The sequence below is a fragment of the Nothoprocta perdicaria genome, unplaced genomic scaffold, assembly GCF_003342845.1.
Source record: "Nothoprocta perdicaria isolate Ctin4 unplaced genomic scaffold, notPer1 scaffold_101, whole genome shotgun sequence".
Lineage (NCBI taxonomy): Eukaryota > Metazoa > Chordata > Aves > Tinamiformes > Tinamidae > Nothoprocta > Nothoprocta perdicaria.
The window spans coordinates 2,185,548-2,202,627 of record NW_020454106.1 but is presented as its reverse complement, the minus strand read 5'-3'; the positions used below and the strand labels follow the sequence as shown (position 1 = coordinate 2,202,627).

Genomic DNA, 17,080 nt, shown 5'->3' with positions numbered 1-17,080 from the left:
TAGGCAGGCAGGATGGCAGGTGTTGGAAAGCTTTAATTTGCCTTGCTTGGCTAACAGGCTTCCTCAGGAGAGTCATTTCAGAAATACTGTTTCCTCATCTTTTATGTTTGTTAATGAGGACAAAATACCACATGAATATTTTCAAAATGCAGATATTAGTGAGAGAAAAAAAAAAAATCTTTTTTTGCTTAAAAAGACTGCTGTTTGCATGGTAAAAACGAWCTCTGCTACCTTGTTTGTATTTTCTTAAGCATTTGAATTGTCATTTGGAGTTGCTCTTTTGGAAATGTGGAAACAAAATGTAACTGCAATGGTTTATTGCAAGCTTATGAAAAAACATTCATTTTATGTAATGATAAATGTGAGTGACGTACATCTTAATCAACATTATTCACAGCGGCCCTGTTTTCAGGGTCATGGAGGCAGATGGCTCTGCATTGTGGCTAATTCTGGAGCATCTGCGAGAGGCTTAAGGAGGAATCACTAGGAAAGGTGGAACACACATGAATTGATTTTGAATAGTCAATGACAACCCAATCTACTTTGTAGTCTGTTGTAGCTTTTTACCAGCAAATKTTAGTTCTGGAGCAAAAGGGCACTCAGGGAATACTGCTTTTGCTATTTATTTCCTCCCTTACCTTCCTCAAGCATATCATCATCAATCCTTATCTTTCTGTATATAATTTTTCTCTAAATTAATCAAATCAGCCTGCTGATCGCCTTTTAGCTTCATCTGCTATGAGACAAAACCCTTGTTTGTTTCTTTTCTATCATATGCCATAGTACTGCGAATGATTGTTTGTTTTGATGCCTTAGGCTTGTCTCTAGGAGGATTTGCAACTTGGGCAAAGATGTAGTTGTGCTAAATGACTCCAGAAGTCTGCCCTAACAGGGATGGAATCCAACAAGCGTGTGTGCAAAATACAATGTCACTATTTCAGTATTAATTACCACTTCTGGTTAATCCAAATTACTAGATAAAGACCTTTATCTTCCCTTTTTACATTCTTGTGATACTCTTATTATCTAGAAATGATATTTTTAATTTGTTAGCTGACATAATAGATTAAAATATATTCAGTCTTCTATCCTTTCCTGTTGTCATTCTTCCAGAGCTTTATTCCTGCAAAAAGTTAGTCGTGATCTCAATAACCAGCTTCTTCAAAGCTTTTTGGCTTGGCTAGGAAGCACTTTTTCTTTTGCTGGTCTATTGGAAATAATGTGTGGGGTTTTTTTTTTTTCTTTTTTCTTGTTTTATATAGTGTTGATTCCTATTTTAGAATACTCTGATTGAAAAAAGAAAAGCCCAACAGGCTTCCTCAACAAGGCAATAACAGCAAACAACTTAAGCAGCAAGGAGCAGTCATTGGAGCTTGTACTAGTCGTCTTGCTGGCATGGCTGCAATTTTCGGCTTTGTTTTGGAAGAGATTCATGGTGACTTTAGAGAAAGGAAGGGTGGCTTTTATGGATTTTAATCTTTTTTGTGTCAATGGGATACTCCTGCGTGGCTGCAAAGCCACTGTGCTCTGTGGTTTGAGAGGAAGAATATATAGAAATGTTGTTAATGTTCAAAGGAGTGTTTCCTTATTCCTGATTTTGAGTCTTGGTCATTATAGGAGGCAGGTGCATAAGAGATTTGTGACTTGCTGAGGGAAAATGAGCCTGTTTGTATCCTGCCTATAGAACTGATTGGAACTGCAGCTAAGTACCCCGTGGCTTGTACAATACCCTTAACACTTGCAGAACGCAGTGCTCTTGAATTCTGAATTAGCTGTTCAGTCCTGCAGTGTTTTTGACCTGAAAAGCAGTGGTAATTTTATGAAATATACCTTTAAAGAATATATTCTGTATCATTCTGAGATGGCTCATTGTGGGATCTGGATGGGAAGACAGAAGAGCGAGACAAGGGTGTCACAATACTCCATGCTGCATGTCCGTATCCAACAATTTGTGGCTTGGAAATTATGTCTGCATGCATGTATGGATGTATATTTTTTCACAAATTTCTTCATTTTCCTGCTGAACTCTCATAATCTTTTAGCATCCACAAGCTTCTGCAGTGAGGAGTTACCAAATGCTTCACAAGACACCCTTAACTGAACTTGCTGGGGATGGTTTAGTGAGGAGGGGGGATCTGCTTTTTGAAAGAGCCACCGGCTGCTTTTATCTCCTACTTCCTGAAGAGACGGTGAAAAACTAGACCATATTTTTGCTTTGCATATCATCTGGGGCTTTACAGATAACTTTGTACCTCATCCTCCTGCTGTCATTTCCTCCGAAGTGCAAGAAAAGCGCCAGAGCTAAATTTTGATGAAGTTTATGAATCACTGGCTATTGAGATCCAGCTTACCATGCTCTACGTCCACCCACTTGCCAGATCTGCAGCAACTAGAGCAAGTGATGGACTCTGTACTGTGTTTTGCAGAACTGTTGATTAGTGCAAATATTGAACTATAGTTCCATAGAAATCTCTGTAAAGCTGCATTACATCCATTTACCCGGAAGGCTTCTGGAGCGCATCTCYGGAGCCTTTCAAATCACAGGGAAAATCGTATTCAGTATCTTTGCAGGGGAAACAGATTAAATATTGTGTCTGCTCTGCGAATCAGCTTTGCCCAGTTTCACAGGGATCTATTGTAATTTAACATCATGGATTTATATGGGCTTGAAACAGTCATGAAGTTGGGCATTCGGTCCTTAAAGATTTATTTTGATGAGTATTTTGATGCTCTCATACACGASCTTCGAAACTGGCCTGTAGCACAGTGTATCCCATGGGCTCTCCCATGTGTTGTGCATCCGGCCCYGATGCTCCTGCTCGCCGCCAGTGCCCCGTTCCTATGGCTACCCCGCTCGCAGGGTGACAGAGGTTGGAATCCTCCTTCTCAGGAGCCAAATTGTGCCCTTTGACTCTCTCCCCTTTTCACACCCCAGCCAAGCTCGGCCTCTTGCTCCGCTCGGCAGCTTCTCYGCAAGGGGGTTCCCATGGCTACGCAGAAGGAGATTTGAAAAGAGGCAAGGAGTGAATGGAGCACAAAGACTCGCTTGATTTGAATGTGAACAAGGGAGGAAGGCTCCTTGCAGCTCATCTTTGTGTGTCAGAAATCCCGAATTCATCTTTGAAAAGTAGCTTTCAATTTGTCGACTCGTGTATGTTCCCTGTTTCTTGGTTTTATGCAACAAGAGTTGTCATGCTGGAGGCATTGAGCAGCAAGAAACATCTTTCTTAAATTCAGTGATACAGCTCAGATCCAGTTAGCGCCTTTTTGCCTCTACAGTCCAAAAACATGATTCAGGTTTTAGTATTTTTTTCCTGAGATGTACATTACACATACGTTGTTTTTCATTAGGATGGCGATTCAGTCATCTTATCAATTCTCTAATGTCCAAACATCCTTTTTTTTTTTTTGTGAAGGAATGAATGAATACATTGTCATTCAGAATCAGCAGACCTGTTAGCTGAGTTCCCTGGGCTAAATACTCCTCAGAGGAGTCGCAGTGCGGTGGAATAAAGGATGTGGTTTTCACCCAGAGGATGTCCGGCAGCACCCATAGGGTGTACAGATGTATGTCTTCCAGGCAGGGATATTTGCTTCTGCTTATTCCATTTCTTATACTAATCTTTTTCCTCTTGTCTCCTCCCGTTGTTGTCCCTTTTCTCCTCCCACTATCCAGCTAATCCCRCTATTGTGTCCCATCATTCCTGCTCGTCTGGAGTGTTCCAAGGACATGCCTGCACGCTGCGGGTGCATTTTATTTTTGCCCAAGCCTGGATTGGAAGAAAGCAAATCACAAACTTGCCCTGTCCTTACTACGGAGAAATAGAGCGGCCCTCAAGGGCAAAATATTATTTAATCTATTTTGAGAGGTGCAAACATGCTTTTAGGGTGCCATATAAATAGGCAGAGGCACCGTGGGAATTCCTGTCAAATATATTTCTCGTAAACTATTAACTACTGAGAAGAAAAATCAACTTGAGGAGCTTGGCTTTGTTCTTGATTTGGCAATTTTTGGAGGCTTTCAGAATTGGTTATTTGGATGTTTGTCTTGTGGATATCTGCCTTCTGTCCAGTGGAAAAATGCTGTGCAATCGCAATTAGTTTTTTTTAATATCTGTTCCCTCTCCTCCCCTGTTGAGTTTATTTGTGACCTCATTAACTTAGCCCTAAATGGGAGGAATGGCATCCCTTGATCAATCTTAAATTTTAATTTACTGCTGCTGTGTTCTGGCATGTTTTTGAAAAGCGGTTAATTATTAAAATTAAAGCCACCAACTAATTATCTTAAAGCTTCTGTTTTAACCAGAAACCAAATGTCATTTAGTATGCTAGAATAAATTGGGATTTTTTTTTTCCCTCAGTCTTCACACTTCTGTGCTCCCGTCTGCTGAAGCAGAGTAATGAGAGAAAACAAACTTGTAGGGGGATGGATAGTCTTTCCTTTTAAATTTTTAGAATTTGTAAATATAATTTGTAAAATTTCTAAAAAGAAGATAGAGTCAGTGTTTGGTCAGAACATACATACTCACTGTAGAATTATAATAATGAAAAATCCATTTCAGAGAGTGAAAACTCTGACAAAAGCAATCCCGTTTTCACAGTGCTCTTGTGTCCAACTGCTAGTACACAGAAATTCATACRTAGTACCAAAATAAATACAAAATATTCCCCAGATTCAACTCTCTCCAGGTCAGTTCTTATTTTGATAGTGGATTTATTCTTCTTGCTCATGGAAACAGCCAATAATATAGGAAAGGCTGCACAGAGCCTCTTATAGACACTGGGAGATCCAGTGTTCATTTCTTTGTTTGTTTTCAAGCTACCAGGTGGATATACCAGTTTTCCTGAATAAATTATAAACTAGATCAACATCTGCCCACATCTTTCTTGTTACTGAATTGAGAAGCATACCAAGTATTACTGCTTGGCTTTCCTTGGGTTAAAAAAAAATGTGAAACTAATTACAAAGCCAGATACAATTCTCTAAGAGTCCTTACAATCCAAACGAGATAAAAACGGTAATTGTTATATGAGAGGGAGGATAGAAGATAGCGGTTCTTTCAGAATAACTGTAAAATACAGCATAAAATGCAGCTCAAGGCAGATTTGGAGATGGTGAAGTTTGATTTCAATTGGATCCTTCCCTAATAAATGTGTAGGAGACAACAGGGCTGCAGGTTTATAGGGTATAGAGGTTTATAGAGTGGAAACTGTCCTGCACTATATGCATGGAAAACAATATACTGAATTTTTAGTTAACTATGCCAATAAAATAGCTTAATATCATGGAGTGATAGAATAGTTTTTCTGGGAGTTATATGCTAGGGAAAGAAGAGAAAAAGTCATCAAGCCAGTAGATCAATATGTTTAGGACAATATTTTAATTTAGAGAATGAAGATGCAAATTTTCCCTATTATCCAGCTGTTAATATGTGCGCGTGTGTGTATATATATATATATATTTTTGCTGGTATATAGATATACAGATGGCTTGTAATGTCAAATTTTGTCACAGCTGTTAAAATATTAGCACTCATTTTGCAGATAGATTTTTGTTTGATATCCAGAATTAATTTCATAGTTGGAATTCAACAGATGATGCTTTTACTTCTGTGTGCATCATGTTATTTAGGTAGGTGGTTGTGTTGGATCTGTGTGATGCCTTGCTGCTTTCCAAGCCCATGAACAAAATCCTTGACTTTTTCATTGTTAGGAAGGCAATATTTTATTTCCCGTGCATTGTGTTTTTCAACTTGGGCAATAAATATTAGGCAGTTTAGGAGAAGTTCCAGTACTGATCCAGACACATCTGTGAATACATTTGGCACAACTAGATTTGTTTTTTTACTTTGTGTAAGAATGTAGTTACTGAATTAGCAAACAGTTTCATGGAGGTTATTCAAGATTGTTACTTGAAATCTTAAGGTTAGATTCATGGGGCTTTCCTGAGGGCAAAATCGAGTAATTGAACCATAGTTTCTATGTACCAATAGATGCAGATCATAACRCAGCCAAATAAGACGTGAGAGCTTTGAAGCTCCTATTTTCCAAGCAGGAAAATTATTTATGAAGATGCCCRAATTCCTTTGTATTACAGCAGATATTTTGGCTACTCAGGGAATCTAGTTGGAGAATTTTCGCAACAGGCTGACTGTTAAGAGGAGAGCAAAGAGCTTCCTCAAGTCCCTTAACTGACAAGTATAACATGGATTCCCCTTGCTTAGTCTGTGGAGCCCTTTGGCATGATTGCCAGAATAAAGAAAACACAAGTTCTCCTGTATCCTCATCCTGGGCGAAAATAGGCTAAGCTGGTAGGTGGATTGCCCTGTTACGCTGAGCTCTGTTAGATGCTCYGCAGCGCTAGCCGTGGGAGAAACCACCCTTAGGCAAGTCAGACGTGGAACAGTGAAAGCCATCAAGCCCAAGAGAGATGYGAGAAACTTGAACTGAACGGAGGGACGTTCAGAGTTGCTCACATTGTGTCTTAAAAACCCCAATAGACAAGTTCTGTTCTGCTGGGTATGTTGTTTACTATAGGGCAGATGCTGCGTCTTTCTCTGTGTTGGTGACAGTAAAAATGAGAAGGTTTGACAGTAAAAATGAAAAAGATGCAGATCTGAGTGGTGATTTGAAGCTTGTCTATGTCCTCTTTATATCTTACCTCCTGTTTCCTGTATCTAGAAAATCTTTTTTTTTAAATGAGCGCTGAAGAAGTTGATCTGGTTCCTGACACAATTCCATGCTCCCAAGTTCCTGCCAAGTCTTCTAACAAATCTTCTCACCAAATACTTTTCTTCTTGCCCTCGGCAAGACACGTTTCTGAGCGCTGTGCCAACAGGGAACTGTGTGGGCTCCTGGTATCCTTCAAGGAGACCGACCTCCCCTCAGCTGCCAGAAATAGCCTGCAAGTGCCGGAGCGCCGGTCACTGCTGGAGCTGAAGGAAGCAGAAGGTTCTTATCCCTGACACCCCACTTCTCATCCCGGATATTTCCCCCCTTCCCACAATGACAACAGCTCTGGAGCCTTCTCCTGCAGACATCAAAGCGCTGGGTGCGCTCAGCTCATCCTTGGAAGGTTGTTTTTGCAACCACAGGATATAAAAATGTGTTATTTAGATAAAAGGTTTGATTTTATCAAGAAGCACAGCTTTTGCCCAACAGTCTCTTGCCTGTCTAGGCAAGTGCGTTTTTTTTTCAGTCCGAAATTTTTTTCAGTCCCAAATTTTATACTGTTTAAAATGCTGGCCAGAGGGCTGTGTATTTATTTCCCTGCGATCCTTTGGATTTCTCCCAAGCCCATCACAGGATGCGTATGGGAGGGCGAAAAGGAAGTCTAAGCCATCTCCCATGTCTTCTGAAAACTAACACTTYTTGCAAATGGAAATTGTTTCCAGGACTACCCATCTGTGTTTGTTAGTTCCTAAACCATAAAAGCCACGGGTAGGAAAAGTGCAAGCTGACAGATGGATGCCATCTTTTTGGTGTCTTCTGTAAGAACTTAAAATCTAAAAATTAAGCAGGGCACCTCTCAAGAAAAGAGGAGAGAACAGATGGCTTTGGGTTTTAGTCATACGGACAGAGACTGATGTCATTTGCTGTCTTAACCAACTACTTTCATCTTTATCCTCCCTTTTTTTTCTTTCCCACAGTTGAGAAACTCGCCTCAGCTGTGTGTTTACAGCTGAAGGCCGGGATGCTTAGGATGGTTTGTGTGATTGCTGTGCTTTCACAACAAAGCCAGGTAAAACAGAGGGATTTAGGTTTGAAGTGAATATCGGAGTGATTATTATACTGTGAGAAAAGTATAATTTAAAAGTTGTACTAATTACGTGGCACTTTATTGYTGAAGTGACTTAATATCCATTTAAATAGGCACGTAGATTTTTTAGTTCCAAGCTAAAGCAATCCGATTTCTTTCTTACTTCCCAGTCTCTATAGTAGTGCAGTGTCAATGCAATGTGCAGTGCAAGCACCATTTTTCCATCTAACATCAAATTAGGGGACACAGAATATTAGCAGGCCACAGTCTGGATCACAAGTCTTCACAGTAAAGATGCAAGAATAGCCTTTTTTCATGCTGGAAAGCAAAACAAGTGACTGTGACTCTATTTTGCTTGTYGTATCTGTATCACTCTGCAAAGCACAGCAGAGCAGCAGACTTCAGTTTGTCCCGACAAGAGGTAAGGTTAGAACTTACACTGTGCTAAGTGTTCCCTGCTAAATTTGTCTTGGCATCGTGCATTAAAAGCAGGCTCCGGCAAATTATTCCTTTGTAAATAGAAACAAGTGTCTGTGCAATAAAGCAGCACTCAGCGATCACTGTAAGCTGAGCAGATGTGCAGCGTGTCCAGGAGGAAGGGTTTGCTCTTGCCTGCCTCCTGGCTCTTTGTGCATCCGTCACTGACACGGCAATGCGGAGCAGTCTGGCTCAAGGCTAAACTGATTGAAAATAAGAAGCCTTCTGTCATATATCTGCCATATCTATTGAAACTCTCTGCCTGTGCGTGCACTCCCTGATCTTTCAGAAAAATCACTTGGACTACGTCAGGACTCTCGAGTACATCTCATCCAAAGTACCTACAGCACTTGTCCAGCTCAGGATATTCACTTAAATCACYATGGATTTCAGGAAAAGTTTTTGTACCAGCTTATCTCCAGCAAAGAGATGGGCAGCTGAGGCAGTGACCTCTCAAAGCCCAGCACGATTCAGAGCCATCAGGTAACTAATTTCTACCATCTCAAGACTGTGCTTAAAAGAGACTCTAAAGAGCATTCACATGGACTGCTTTGCTGTCAGAGCCGTGAGAGCAGCTCTTCACATGAGAACAGCTACAGTTATTAAAAACAGGAGGCAAAAACATGCTCCGTCTTCCTAACTGAAGGGTTAAATGTGTCTGCAGCTTCTGAGGTTCTCATGAAGAAAGGGCCTGCAAAGCGTTATTGCCCCTGCACTTCACCACACAATTTAGGAATCTTCCTGAGGAATAAGGAGCTGAATTCAAGCGTAGATCAAGGGCAGGAGCAAGGGCAGATCGTGTGGCTCCGCTGACACAGGCTGTGCCCTGAGGCACTTGCTTCCATGGAGAATTGTAACTGTAATTGATAGGCACAGCAGCGCTCTGCTCTCAGGGGCCTGAGGGGAGAAAGCTTCCCCCTTCTTTTTGCAAGAATGCTTCCCATTTAGTTTTCTTTTAGGAAAAAAAWATATATATATAAATAGCCAGAAGAGTGAAAGATTGGCAAATCATTTTTGCTTAAAATTTGCTATAATGACGCTTCCCAAAGCAATAGCCAGCAAAGTAACCACTGCTGCGTAACCGAAAAGGCAAATTTGGCTTCTTGTCTCTCAGAAATATGAGAGTCTGAAGCTGTAATAAGTTATTATAGTTAGTTATTGCTTTTGTTTTGAAAGCAAAAGTGAGAATTAATTATACATTTATACATATATGTATGTGGAAAAGAAGCCCTATGCATCTCCTTATTCCAGACTTGCAGGTGCAAATGAGCAGCAGCTGTTCCTGGCTAAAAGCGAGCAAGATTCCCTTTTTCAGTTTCATAAGAGTAGTGGTTTTAGGCTCCTTCCCTCCTTCCCACCTTCCCTGGTATTGCCACTGCATGCTTTTAAAATAAACTGATTTTTATATAATTCAAAACAGAGGTTTTTTCCCCTCTGCAGTTGTTATTTTGAGGGACAGAATGGGGTGAGAGGAGCCAGAACTAGCCTGGATACCGCAGGCAAGGCTAATGGAGCAGCCCTGATAAATGACACCTATTTAAGTGTATTTACACCTCCTTAAGTGCACTTCTCTAGCATATTCCTCCAGCACCTCTTCTGTGCCACTTCTTCCAGGCTCATGTGCAAGTCTTGGAAAACCTGTGGCACTGAGGGGGATCTGATCAATATGTATAAATACCTGAAAGGGAGGATGAAGGAAGGAGCTCTTGAGGGTGGTGGCCAGGGGCAGTGGGTGCAGGTTGCAGCGCAGGCAGCTCCACGTGCCCGTGAGGAAGAACTTGTTTGGTGGGAGGGTGCCCGAGCCCTGGCCCAGGCTGCCCAGGGAGGCTGCGGAGGCTCCTGCTCTGCAGATCTGCCAGCGCGCCGGGATGCGCCCGGGTGCCCCGTGCTCCGGGTGTCCCTGCTGGAGCAGGGGCTGCGCTGRGGGGGTCCCTAGGGGTCCCTTCCAACCTCAGCCATCCTGGGATCCTGTGATACCACGAGCACCGCAGACATGGACCCAAACCAAGATGTTGCAGCTCTCTTTAATGAAGGTGAAATGACAAGAGAAGAGAAATTTCTAAAATGAATTTGGGGGCTTTGCTTTTTTTTACTAACTGAAAACATGTCGGAGAGGAAGAGTAGAGCCAAAACTTGAAATCTCAGCCTGGGTATGTGCAGGAGTGCACGGCAGGCAGCAGAGTTTCGAGGGGGAGATTAGCCATTGATTCTTTGCCTTCAAAGAATTTGCAGTAATGATTTGTCTTTATTTTTTTATTTTCAGTGCTCTTTGAAAAGAGGAAAGTTAGATACTTTCCAAAACATTTTTCCCCCTTAATTTTGTCTTTCCAACAAGGACAACCTCTTACCTTATGCTTTGCCCATCATATCCAGTATCGTAACTACTTTGAAACAATTCCTTGGGCTCTTGTTTTCAAGCCACAATCTTATTTATGTGCTAGGTGCTATTTATACTTCTGAGCAAATGTTTTGCGAAGCAGAAAAGGTGTTTCTGGAGTAACAGTGAGCTTGGAACTATAAATACTTTTCATCTGCCACTTCCTTCTTCATTGTCAATAACTTGGGAGGTTTGCACTGCCCTTGGCATGAGCTGCTGTGGAATCGCACAGCTTGGTTGCCATGTCATGACAAACGTGTTCAAAAATGTGTAGCAAACATATTTATTTTGCCCATTTTTTTTCTTTTTGCTTGTGGAAGCTCAGAAGATTTATGTTGGTTTGAGAGTTTAATTAGCAGCAGTCACAGCACGTATTTTAGGGCTCTTTTTGGTCTACAAATACACTCCGATGATGAAACAGAGGTTTTAACTGATGGATCTGGGCAAGATGATGTGGGAAGAATGACCTGGAAAATCTCCWGTTTGCATTTTGTAGAAACAATCAAAATCATAGATCCAACTCTGCTAAAGAAATAGAGGTGATTTGAGATGATTTGAGAGTTTTGGGGTAGCAGACTGAAAATAGTATTGAAATAATCATATCTATGCTGTGAAGGCATTGTAAATTATTTATAATTTCTCAGATTGTAATGTCATCAGCAGAATGCAAGTCTGCATGTCATGCCACTGAAGAAGCAACGAGCAATTCCTGATGTGTCTGTCATTTAAATCACCAGTAACAGGCATCAAGTCCCCATGACTTTTATTGGAGAGTGGGAAGCAAAGCCGGCATCCTCAGGGGTGTTCACGTCTAATTCCCGTTGCTATTAATGCAAATCAAGTACAGAAATCTCCCTTGTGAATCTGTGCCTTTGTCCCCAGTCTTTTTGACTGTGTGTCTTCCTAAAAYGCCTAAGTGCTGCGTTCTGATGGTCACAACTCCTTCCAACAGGCAAAGTTCAACAAGAAGGATGAATTCGTGACTAGAAGTCCTAGGGAAAAGGCATGGGACAAATCACAGCTTCCTGTTGGAGCAGCCTATAGAGTTGCTCTCTGTAGCCATTGAATTTTCTCTCTTCTCTCCTAGCCCTTTCACCCGATGGTGAATCTGGAATGCTCCAGGGATTTCCGGCCCTTCCTGTGTGCCCTCTACGCTCCGGTGTGCATGGAGTACGGCCGGGTCACGCTCCCGTGTCGCCGGCTTTGCCAGCGGGCCTACAGCGAGTGCTCCAAACTCATGGAGATGTTTGGGGTCCCCTGGCCCGAGGATATGGAGTGCACCAGGTGAGCAGGTTGTTTTTTCTGAATCCCAGCATAGAATATTTTAAATGTGATACGTTCTGTGACAAATGCCCCCATTTTCCTTTCTGTTTGTGTAATGTTTCCTGCGGAGGAAACTGAGTTCATATTTCTATCATCTGCCCAAAAGATGAATTGAAATTTTCTATAGGCAACTACTGTAAACGCAGTGTGCATATCCTTCTATATAAAAATGAATATATCAATCCATTTTTCATTATCTTTGTCCTTTACTGACCTGTTTCTGTCTGGTATATCAAAATATAATGCACGATATTGCTCTAAATGTCTCTGAGGTGCAACATTGCTTTTACCAGATATCAATAACCTCTTTTCTATAGGGATGCCGGCAGTTTTTGGTGAGAGTATCAATCTCGAAGCTGTATTTTTAGAGGACCTACCAGGTGTTTACGCTGTATACAAAGAGTAATTTTCAGCCTTACACTAAACAGATAACTTTGCAGTAAAGTATTAGGTCATGATGCACTCTGGTTGAAACAGAAAGCGCATGCAATTGAGCACAACACCTTTATACTTTATTTTTTTTTGTAAGTGACTCCAGTAGCTAATGAAACTCAGAAGCACAAACAGGAAGAGTTTCCCTTGCAGCTGGAGAGGAAAGGATGAAAAACAAGTAAAACTCTCTTTAGAAAAAAAAAAAAAAAAAAAAAAAAAAAAATCAGAGGAGACCTGATAATCTGCATCAAAAATGAGTGTAATTCCATGCTCCAGATAGATGCTGGGCCCCTTAGGGCATCCCATCTCCTTTTTAAGGCCATGTCCATAGTGCAATTTCAAAAACAGAGGCAAAATGAGCAAAACTTTGCTGGGATTGTGCTGGAGCCAGTGTGGGAACTGCGACAGAGGACCCCGGGCTCCCCTGCACTGCTTCAAAGTGCCCTCAGCCGGCATTAGGGCTTTGCCCAGTTATAAAGATGAATTTAGCATCACTTGGGTTTATTAATGCTAGCAGCACTGATTTTTCATCTAATGAGCTCACTCGCCAGCCTGACAGCAGCTAGTGGGGACGCTTAGGGAAGCTTTTTACATCATCTGTGAGACGGTGCTTCCCTAGGCACCTAGTCTCAACACTTAGAGATTTCCTATCTGATAGTTTTGACGTCCACCACGTTCTGTGACAAGGAGTTACAGTTTGTTGATCTGTAGTGTAGCGTTTCAGGGATTACCCAGTAGTTGCCCAGTAGTCTTTTGACTTCTCTCCAGTTAACGTTTCTAAAGCAATGGGTAAAGCTGTTAGTTTTCTCGTCTTTGCAAAGTATTTGTATGTTTTCTTGTAAACAATWGATTTTTCTTGCTTTTCAGATTCCCTGATTGCGATGAGCCGTATCCTCGCCTCGTTGACCTCAGTCTAGCCAGGGAACCCACCGAAGAGACCCCAATGGCAGTACAGAGGGATTATGGTTTTTGGTGTCCTCGGGAGCTGAAAATAGACCCTGATCTCGGTTACTCTTTCCTGAGGGTACGAGACTGTTCCCCTCCTTGCCCAAATATGTACTTTCGTCGTGAGGAACTCTCCTTTGCTCGCTATTTCATCGGAGTGATCTCCATCGTCTGCCTTTCTGCTACCTTGTTTACTTTTTTAACTTTCCTGATCGATGTCACCAGATTCCGCTATCCCGAGAGACCCATAATATTTTACGCCGTCTGTTACATGATGGTGTCGCTCATTTTCTTCATTGGCTTTCTGCTCGAAGACCGAGTCGCGTGTAACGCAGCGAGCCCTGCCCACTACAAGGCTTCCACGGTGACGCAGGGCTCTCACAACAAAGCTTGCACCATGCTTTTCATGGTGCTCTATTTCTTTACCATGGCCGGCAGCGTTTGGTGGGTCATTCTAACCATCACGTGGTTCTTGGCCGCCGTGCCAAAATGGGGCAGCGAAGCGATCGAGAAGAAAGCCTTGCTCTTCCACGCCAGTGCCTGGGGCATTCCAGGAACTCTAACCATCATCCTCTTAGCGATGAATAAAATAGAAGGCGACAATATTAGCGGCGTGTGTTTTGTTGGCCTCTATGACGTGGATGCATTAAGATACTTTGTCCTTGCTCCCCTCTGCCTCTACGTGGTGGTCGGAGTTGCCCTCCTGCTAGCTGGCATTATCTCTCTGAATCGCGTTCGCATTGAGATCCCGTTAGAGAAAGAGAACCAGGACAAGCTAGTGAAGTTCATGATCCGGATTGGCGTGTTCAGTGTTCTCTACCTCGTGCCCCTCTTGGTGGTAATTGGCTGCTATTTCTATGAGCAGGCGTATCGAGGCGTGTGGGAGACCACGTGGATCCAGGAACGCTGCCGGGAATATCACATCCCGTGCCCCTACCAGGTGAGGAAAGCAGCGCGACGCGCTCAGCAACWCGGAACGTGGGGAAGCAGGGCATGTGCCAAGGCGCCCTTGTCCTCCCTAACTGGAAGTGCTGCAATTCCAAGAAGGAAAACTGCTTTATTGTTTGTGCTGTAACTCATTTTATTTTAGTGAACTCATTTGGCTTTCTAGAAGAGTAAGTATTGTTGGAAAATTGTAGGGTTTTATTAGCCACCTAGTGCTTTTTTAGTATAGATAAGCTCTGGGCTTTCTGGGCTTTACTGTGCTTATWTGTGATGTGAAGGCACTATTCTAAACCAGTTTAAAGAAAGCCCTAATTAGTTTATTTTTGATTATTAAATATGTATTAGAAGCTTTGCTCTAAAGGAACTAGGATATTTAAGCTGAGATGTCATCAGCCTGAGTTTCCTTTTTCCAGCTTTTGTTGTTCTGCAGCTGTTCTGTTGCTTTGAGTGGCCCGCAGGTTCTGTGTTCAKTTTGAAAGCAGTCCGTGCGTGGGTCAGAAACAGCCATATCAAACCTGGATGCAAAAGAATCAGAGCTTCCAAATCACTAGTTTATCTTTAAAGAAAGTTCCGCTGACTTGCTCAGTGTGTTTAAATGAGTTATCACAGAAAAATCAGCTGCTACGAGCGCTACGTATCGAGCTGTCCGCTCTTTACTTCCATGTTATTTTGGGATTGTTTCTTAGATACTTTCTGCAAATGATTTRAAAACAACCTTATTTTAAGGAGTTTGTACGCCAAACATTTGTTGTGCAGCTGCACAGAGTGGTATAAAAATGGTGATACTGTGGATCTGAARCAGTTAAAACACCAGCTGGGTCATCAAAGCTAGCATTTTAATGCCATAAAAATATCACTTAAAGGTTTGGAGTAGTTTATGTAGCTTGATAGTAATCCTTTCATTACCTTTTAACCCTTTTTATTGTTTTCTCTGTTACATTTTATTAGGGTGAGACTCTTCCCTCCCACCCCATGTGTGAGCACTTTTATAGCAGGAAATATCTATGAATGGGTGTATTCAGTTTCATTTGCCTGATTTGCTCTTCATTGCTGTGTCTTTTAGTAGTTAAATTGATTGATGCTTAAAAAGTGAGATGGACAAGTGCTTTTTACTTAGTTAATTTATAATATCCATATACACCAAGCTGAAGTGTGTTTAGAAATTTGGGATATCTCCAAATGTAGAACAAAAAAAACTATTTTAAACATGAAATCTTCCAATATTTAAGGACYAAATCCTGGACAGCGAACAATGAAAACACATAGGAAAAGGCTACTCAGATCTCTCGAAAGCCATTAACATAATGGCGCAGCGGGAATCAAAAGCACAATAATGGTTTCATTCACATCAAATTGGGTTGAAGGACCCAGAGACCCTAGGGAGTGTTAGAAGGGTTTTTATTCTAACCCTTCCAATTTTTTCTTCAGCTAAACATGCTCCCCCAATTAAACTCTCCAGACTTATAATTGAAACAGATTTTCAAGGCAGTGGGAGGAAAAAAAAACATTTTATCCTTGGATAGTGCTAGCAAAATAAGTTATTAAAATAGGGGGATAATTTCAAGCTTTTTAAGCATTTGCTTTATTTAACTTCATATCCAGTGCTTGAATATCAGCTTTTGTCATAGCAGAGCAAAGCTCTTTGGAGTTTTGAGCAGGCTGGGGTACGCAGTGTGTGTGCAACGAGCCCCATGCGATGAAGACATTTCCTTGCCCTTCCTCCTCTGCAGGGGAGAGGCGCTGGCCGGGATCTCAATTTAAACACGTTTGCCACAGTGAGCAATTCAGGGGGGTGAGTGAGTAATGTCAGTCTGGACAAATCTCTTAATGCATTTTTTTTTCAAATATCAAGGTTTCTAAGTTATATCATCCGTCTTTGAGTGGAAATGAAGGGAAATTAACAAAGATGTGAGCTGAAATAATTATTTTTATGGCTTCTGCTGCTAAGACTATTCACCGTAATTGCAGTGATGTAAGCGTGTTCCAGTCAGTGCCACTCCAYGGTGAAAAAGCTGTTCACAGCAGCCTGGAAATGGCTTTACCAACTGCCCTTCATTTTCCCTTTTTTTTCCCTTTTCCAAGTGAAAAAAAAGAAAGTGCTTCTGTAATCTGGATGCTTTCTGCACTGTAATATCCAAAGGAAGAGGTGAATTTTATGTTGCTATCCCATTTTTTTCAATTGTCCCCTTCAAAAACAGAATATATGGCCCAAGTGAGAACAGATTAATGTTTTGGGGTTTTTTTTTTGGTGCAAGAAAAGCTCATACAATGCAAAATAAAATTAAATTTCACTACTTAGAGAACCTAGGTACACTGTTGTGGACATGTAACATTTTAGCTGGAGCTCTGTGTCCGACCTGCAGAGCAAAGCTCACAAGTCGAATCTTTATAATGGGAGTTTAGCACAATTTTATATCAAGATAAAATGCAGAAATGAGACAGGGTCTCCTAAGAGACYTGTTATAAAGATTCCCATAAGATTCTGAATGTTCTTCAGGTCCAAGCTCCAGCTTTTGTTATCACTTGGAAAGTACCTCCTGGGACTGTATTCAGCATCGTCTCTTTAATGCCTTTAACAGCATAAAGAAAGTTCCAGGTTCTGATCTACTGGGGATTTTTTTCTATAGTACAGTTGGTTTGGTGTTTTAGTCCATAATTCAGAACCTATAATTTGCTTTTTAAATGTCTCTCCCCTCTTACTTTGCACTTTCTGTCTTGTCTGCCAAGAGTGTATCCTGCTAAGGCAGCTAATTCCGATGAAGTGATGGACGGGGCTAAGATTTTGCCCAGGCAATTCCAGATGCCCCAAAGCAGGAACTTCT

The 17,080-nt window shown here is 41.6% G+C and overlaps 1 protein-coding gene across 1 annotated transcript in view; it reads left to right on the top strand.

Moving 5' to 3' along the window:
• The window catches only part of FZD3 (frizzled class receptor 3), a 38,565-nt gene that overhangs the window by 10,269 nt on the left and 11,216 nt on the right, over positions 1-17,080 (top strand). Inside the window, exons 3-4 of the mRNA XM_026041294.1 lie at positions 11,701-11,897; positions 13,236-14,253. Coding sequence (XP_025897079.1) covers positions 11,701-11,897; positions 13,236-14,253 — 1,215 coding nt within the window. The remainder of the gene's footprint in view (positions 1-11,700; positions 11,898-13,235; positions 14,254-17,080) is intronic.